The sequence below is a fragment of the Geospiza fortis genome, unplaced genomic scaffold (assembly GCF_000277835.1).
Source record: "Geospiza fortis unplaced genomic scaffold, GeoFor_1.0 scaffold85, whole genome shotgun sequence".
NCBI lineage: Eukaryota > Metazoa > Chordata > Aves > Passeriformes > Thraupidae > Geospiza > Geospiza fortis.
Window position 1 is genome coordinate 1,294,472 of NW_005054358.1, and position 6,994 is coordinate 1,301,465.

The following is a 6,994-nucleotide window of genomic DNA, read 5'->3' on the forward strand; positions in this document are numbered from 1 at the left end:
CCGGAGGACCTGACCCTGCCCAACGCCGTCATCACCCGCATCATCAAGGAGGCGGTGGGTGCCGGGCCCCGCGGCCCAGCGGAGCGGGGCATCTGCAGATCCCGGCCCCGGGAGATCCCGGCCCCGGCAGGCCCCGGCCCCGGCCCGTGCTGTGTCCCCGCCCGCGGGGCTCTGCCCTGGGCTGTCCCCCTGGGGCACCGGGGCTGCGGCCCTCACTGCAGCGTCCCAAGGGATGCAGCTGCCCCGGTGCAGCTCACAGCAGCACAGCTCCTGCAGTGGCACTCTGTGAACCGGGCCCCTCAAAACTTCAGCTCACAAGTCCGTGTCTATATAAAAATCCAGAGTGATTCCCAGTGGTTAATTTAGTTTGTTTGGTCTGGAGCTGTGAGGTGTTGTTCAGTGGGTCTGGGCCTGGCAGGTATGTCAGGAGCTGGGCAGTCACGGGATGAGTTACCTGCAGACAGTGGCCAGACCCCAAAGACCAGTCACTGGGCTTCTGCTCAGCTCTGTGCCTTTGGGGGACACATTCCTACTGCCCTGGGCTTCCAGTGGGAGCAGAGCTCCTGTGGCAGCACCCCAGAGCAGTTCCCAGTTCTTCTGAGCCTTCTGAGTGCCTTAACACACTGACACTTGAATTATGTGAGTTTAAGTCGTTTTTAGCAAGTGCTGATAAAAGTTGGATTTGTTTTTCAGCTTCCTGATGGAGTCAATATTTCCAAAGAAGCCCGGAGCGCGATCTCCCGAGCAGCGAGTGTGTTTGTGCTGTATGCAACATCGTGGTAAGGACTTGGTGCAGCAGTCACTGGGGCACTTGATTGGTAATTGATCTCTGCTGGCCTGGGGACTCTCTCCCCGTGTTGTTTTTCTGTATTGCCTGTTTAGATAAGTAAACCAGTCTGCCAGGCTGCAGCAGGTGGGTTTGGACTGCCCAGAGCAGCCCATGGGAAGGTAGCTGGGCTCTGGACACAGCCATGTCCCAAAAAGAGAGGTCCCAAACTGCCATTAACCTTAGAGCATGGCTGCACAGCCTTCCTGGCAAAGGCAGGGGCACTTGACTCACTGTCAGGCTCTTCATCACGAAGCTGTGTTAGGGCAAGAGCTGTCACAGAGGGCACAGTCACATTTTGGGGTGGCTTGGCATATTCTCTGCAGGCAGTCACATCTCTAGTGTCAGGTGCTTCTAGGGCTGTGTGGAACTGTCACAGCCAAGGTTCAGCCTTTCTCCTTGTCCTGCTTGTAGAAAAGGTCTGTGCAAGCAGAAACTAACACTGTGGGAAAGTACAGACAGCCAGTGTAAACAAAAATGTCTCAAACTTCCTTAAGTAAATGATAAAAAACCCCTAAATGTTTAGGGGATGGCTTTTTTAAGTTGCTTATGACTTTATTATTAAAGTCAAGATGGAATTGCTGACAGTTCCCTATTACCTCTCTTTTTGGTTCTGCCTAGTGCAAATAACTTTGCCATGAAGGGGAAGAGGAAAACCCTGAATGCTGGGGACGTGCTCTCTGCCATGGAGGAGATGGAGTTCCAGAGATTCGTGGCCCCTCTGAAGGAATCCCTAGAAGGTGGAAGGTACCATGGGTGTGCAGGGACTCTGAGAGGCACTGAGTCCTGCTTTCCTCCAACGCTGGACAAGCAACACTTATTGCCTGTCTTGTTTCTCTTCTCTTTGCCCAGCATCCTACACTGCAGTTTGCCTGGGGAGTAACTAATGTGCACCTTAACGGGACTGGGATAACATTATTGCACAACTGATGAGGATTGAGAAAGTCTCATCTGCTCTCACTCCCCTATTATGTTATCTAAGGAAAGCCGTAGGTGCTGCCTGTAAATGTGACCTCCTGCATCCTTTTCAGCATTTTTCTGCTGAAATTTAACCTGATTTCCTATGGAGCTGCTCAGCACAGCTCAGCTCGTAGGGTGAGTTGTGCTCTGAGTTCCCTGCTCCCCTCCAAAGCCGGGAGAGCAAGTGGATGTTGGACCTCAGCCACTGACCTGTCCGTGCCAGAGCCAAGCCCTCACTGTTCCCTCTCTTCCAGTTTACAGGCGGGAGCAGAAAGGAAAGAAAGAGGCCAGGAAAGATAAAGACAAGAAGGCAGACTCGGAGGAGCAAGATAAGAGCCGAGAGGAGGACAATGATGACGATGATGAAAGGATGGAGGAGGAAGAACAAAACGATGAGGAAGAGGTGGACAACTGAGCTGGCTCGTGGGCAGGGGCTGGGGTGTGCTCAAAGGGATGTAAAGGTTGTAAATGGACCTTACTGCATCCCCTCGATTATCCATTAGAGCTTTGTACTGCCCCTCTGTGGCCTGTCCCTTTAGGCCTGTAATTTGTACATAAAGGACTGTGCTGAAGCTTTTCCGTGGCAGGGTGGCTCTTCCCTGTGCCTGGGGGGCTTTGGCCCTCCCCAGGCTCTGGGCAGGCACTTCCTGGGCTTTTGATGCTGGGCTGGCTCTGAAACAGAGGAAAAAAGAACTGGTGGGTGCTCAGTGCAGAAACTGGCCAGGAGAACATGAGAGTCTTGAAGATGAGGGGCTGAATCCAGTAGATCATTCACAGATCACTTCTGGGGTGTAGAATGTAGGTGATGATGTCCAGAGGCTTGGGAGCTGCACATTGAAGCTTTTGATCCAGTTGTTTGTTTCCCTTTGTTTCCTTGCATCCTGGCTGTGCCTTCTCTCCCTGCTGTACTGTGACAGTGACACCGTGTCCTCCAGCCTCAGCAGCGGCACAGGGTGGCTGTACAGGGACCACGAGTTCACTCACTGACTCACCCAAACTAACCCAAATCCGAAAAGCACATAGTGCTGACGGGGTAAACTGTACACTGACAGTGCATTGAGAGCCCTGAGAGACAAAGAGGAGACTGATTCAAAATCTGAAGCACAAGGAGGGCTCAAATGAGGAGCAGGGCTGAAAACAGGTGGCTTTGTGCAGTGCTGGGGCTCTGACAGGTCAGTGTCACACTGGGGTCTGGTGGTCTCACCTGCCCCCTGCAGCAAGCTGAGATGTGCTAGAGCAGAGTGGGGAATTGTGGTTGTCTTTTCCCCTTTTCCCAGATGGGATGGGCTAATTCCTTCCAAGGTCCCTCTGTAGCATTCACTGTTCATTCCAGGGATGCCTCTGGGAGGGCAGCAGAGCAGGGTGTGCCCACCCAGGGGGCCCATGTGGTTTCACAAAAGGCTCCTGCAAGATGGAAGGGTTGAGAGAAGCTGTTGGTATCCCTTGTGCTGGTGTAGGTTTGTGCTTTTCCACTTGAACTCTTAGTTCTGATGCCTTTCTCCCTTAGAAAGTTTTATATAAATTTAAAACCCCCAGGTTTTGATGATGTGCAGTTTTAAAATAGCACTTGTGAGGAATCCTGGATCCTTTCCACCAAAAAATGGTGGCAGCTCCCCACAAGAACCACTCTGCCTTCCTGCTTTTCTGGCTCGCTGGATTTTCACACGCACACAAGCCCAGCTTCTGAAAAGAACTGAACCAACACAGATTTTCTGCTGTCTAGTTTCTGCTGGCATTCAGTCAGGCTGTGGAAAGCCTGAGGTGATGATGTGTTCCCCACATTTCTGATAAACACCCACCTTCCAGCTCTTTTCCTCTCTCTTTTTTTTTTCTCTTCAGCACATATCTGGGGTGCATATTCTGGAAGGGAATGAGATCTAAATAAAAGCCAGATTTTTTTTTTTTTACAGAAATGGGAGTCTTGTATTTTGGTCAGTTATAAAATGAGCAGGTTGTGGTTGCATAAGTGGGATGGGAGCAGGAAGTGCTCTGGGAAATGGTTTCTGGAGCAGCTGACATGGAGGAGGATGAGGGGAGGATGAAGGCTGCTGCAGCCTGGCCTCAGTGTGAGAGGAGGGAGGGACTGTGGAAAGGAGGAAGGGATTTCCAGGTCACTGATGTTTGCTGGGGGAAGGAGCTGTCAGCTTGCTCCAGGGAGAGGTTCCAGGCTGGGGGGAACATCCAGGATGTGGATCCAGAGTTTCTGCACTGGAGCGAGCCAGGGAATGATGCTTTGGTGGGGGAGCTGCAGAATTCCTGCACTAAACCTGATCCTGGCATCTCCCCTGCTCTGAGGGACAAAGGCACGGGTCTGGGCTTCCCCCAGCTCCAGGTGCTTCTGCAGCACCCCAAACCCTGCTCCAGGTGCCTCTGCAGCACCCCAAAACCTGCTGCAGGTGCCTCTGCAGCACCCCAAACTCTGCTCCAGGTGCCTCTGCTGCACCCCAAACCCTGCTCCACACCACCACAGCCTCTCAGCCATGCTCCTTAAACCAAACCCTCACAGCAGCCCAATGCTCTGCCCCAGCCACTCCAGAATCCTAAAACCTGGCTCCAGGTCCTCCCACAGCACCCTAGAACTGGACTGCATAGACCTCCAGCACGCCAAAACCCCACTCCATGTTCCCCTCAGCACTCCAAAACCTGGCTCTGGGTCCTGCAGCACTCCAGAGCTTTGCTCCAGCCCCCATAAACCCCTAAAACCTGCCTTCTGCCCCACCCCCAGCACCCCAAAGCCCTGCTCCATGCCCCCAGAACCCCAAAACCTGGCTCTGAGTCCCCCTGCAGAATCCCCAAACCTGGCTCCGGGGGCCCCTACAGCACCCCGGAACTGGATTGCTTGGCCCCAGCACCCAGAGCCTGACCCCGCAGCACCCCGAGGCCGTGCCCCGTGTCCCCCCGGGCCCATCCCTGCCCCAGACCCCAAATCCCGGCCGCAGACCCCAAATCCCGGCTCCGCCACCGCCCCCGTCCCCCCGCGCCGTCTTTCCCGCGCTCCGCCGCGAGACTTCCCGCCAGCCCCTCCGCAGGGGGCGGGGCTATGCTGATTATGGGCGTGGTTATGTAAATCGCGGGCACTGTCGCACGGCCGGAGCGGACGCGCTGATCGGTGAGTGCCGGGACCGGGACCGGGACCGGGACCCGGACCAGGAGCGGGGCTGGGAGCGGGCACCCGAGCAGGAAGGGCAGCCCCGGGTAACGCAGCAAGGACAACCCGGGTTTTACTCAGTTTTGCTCCGTTTTTGCTCCGTTTTTGCTCGGTAACCGTGGCAACGGCGGGGGACGCACCGAGCAGCGTGTGATGTTGCGAGCTGGCGTCGGTCCTGAGCTCCCGCTTGTCCTGGGATGTAATTCCAGACCCCTGAGCATCCCCGCTCCCGTCCTGGAGCGGGAAACCTGCCCTAACAGCTTGACCTTCGTGGGTAGCTCTTAATTAACCCTGTAATAGCTTGGCCTTCGTTAGTGGCTGTTAATTAACCCACAGCTCCGTTGTCTGCGTAGGGAGCTCCACTTTCCTAGAACACCCCGGTCCGTCCCCAGTTGGGATTTTGGGAGCCCACACGTCCCTGGGATTTAGCTAAACGGTTGAGCTCACGTCTGAGGCCACGTGTGTGCTTGTGTGCCCTCAAATGCTGGGACACCTCTTGCTGCCAAGATGAGGCCAGACGAGGGAACGAACCCTCCCCGCTCGTGGGGGGCTGTCGGGAGCCGGAGCAGCGCCGGCTCTGCCTCCAGCCCGTCCCGAGCATTGTCCGGCCGGTGCCGAGGGCCGACCTGTGCAGGGTTCTCCCGCTGGGAAGGCGCTTCCCGTCCCTCGAGAGCAGCGAGGCACCCGGGCAGTGCCGCGGGCACGGGCTGGGCACAGCTGCGGGTTCGGGTGCTGCGGCTTTGGACCGGTCCCAGTGGAAGGAGCAAAGGCGAAGCCGCTCTGCTGCTGACCTGTCCTTGAACTCCTCCGGCGTGCGCGGAGCAAAGAGCTTTAGAAAGTCACGTTTGGGCCCTGGATGCTGGGGAAAGGTTAATTTGCTCTGCCGGGATCTCGGGAGGAGCAGCCCCAGGCCAGGGTGGCGCAATGTCCCCCTGGCACACTCCTGCAGCCTCGCTCCGCGGCCCTGCGCTCCTTCCCGCTGTGCCCGGCTGTGCCACCCCGGTGTCCTGGTGCCGCCGAGTGCCCTGCGTGGGCAGCAGCTTGTCCCGGACGTGGGGCTGGGAAGGAGGACCCGGGCCCCACCCGTGCCGCTCTTATCTTGGCCCGGCAATCCCAGCCGGCGCCGTCTCCTCCTCCAGAGCGCGGTTTCGGGAGCTGCGGTCTCTATCTGTCCCATCCAGTCAGGTGCCTCTGGTCCCAGCCGGCCCCCTCCCCTCCCTCGGGTGGGATTAACTGTTTAAAGCATTTTTTGGATTCTCGAGGTGGGTTTTGTTCACTGAGCCCTTTGTTTGCCATTGCCGGGAGCCCTGCCTGGAGCCAGGCGCCTGCTGGAGCTGCCAGCTCCGGTTCACCCGAGGGCTGTCCCCTTCCCTGGAGCAAGGCCTGGGGCTGCAGCGTTCCAAGGGCTAAAAATGGCTTGCCAAGGGATGCCATGACGCTGCCAGGTTCCTGTCAGCTGCTCTGCATCCCCCATGAGCACCACCTGATGTTTTTATTGGGGTTTTTATACGTGTAAGCCTCTAACCAAGAGGGGCCATTCCTCATCCCGAAGCAGAAGCGATTCCCTGGGGTATGAGAGGCTCAATTCCAGCGCTGGACGGAACACAATCCCCCTTTGTTCCAAGTGTCCTGTGCACTGGGCTGCTCTGACAGAGTTTGGCTCTATACTAGAACATCTTAAGGGTCTTGAGTATGTAAAATAGGTGAAACACTTCATATTAAAGGTTTTCCAGAAGAACTGAGCCATCTCCCAGCTCTGTTACTGGCTGGTGTCGTGAGTGCTGGTGTAAAACTTTGTCCCCTGGATTCTGTGCTGGGAGCTGGAGCTGTGCTCCAGGGGGACTCTGATCCCACTCTGTTCTCCAGAGGGAGTTTGGATGCAGGCTGGGGGTCAGAGAAGTTTACTGCCTGGGGAATCCCTCCTGCATGGACCAAGGCTGCTTCATCTCCCTCGGGAAGCCCTGCCCTGCCCAGGACACTCACAGGAATCCACCTGCTCTTTCAGAATCCCATCTCAGCTCCCTCAGGCTCTGCTCCCAAAACCCCACACACTTCAGCAG

At 56.4% G+C, this 6,994-nt stretch overlaps 2 protein-coding genes across 2 annotated transcripts in view; both read left to right on the forward strand.

Moving 5' to 3' along the window:
- Positions 1–3,699, forward strand: part of POLE3 (DNA polymerase epsilon 3, accessory subunit) — a 7,332-nt gene extending 3,633 nt beyond the window's left edge. Inside the window, exons 2-5 of the mRNA XM_005423788.3 lie at positions 7–54; positions 694–779; positions 1,448–1,566; positions 2,041–3,699. Of these exons, the coding sequence (XP_005423845.2) occupies positions 7–54; positions 694–779; positions 1,448–1,566; positions 2,041–2,201 (414 nt within the window). The 3' untranslated portion in view covers positions 2,202–3,699. The remainder of the gene's footprint in view (positions 1–6; positions 55–693; positions 780–1,447; positions 1,567–2,040) is intronic.
- A 1,142-nt stretch (positions 3,700–4,841) lies between these two features.
- ALAD (aminolevulinate dehydratase) overlaps positions 4,842–6,994 on the forward strand; it is a 7,620-nt gene continuing 5,467 nt past the window's right edge. The window contains exon 1 of the mRNA XM_005423828.3: positions 4,842–4,895. The gene's annotated coding sequence lies outside the window, so the exon portion shown is untranslated. The remainder of the gene's footprint in view (positions 4,896–6,994) is intronic.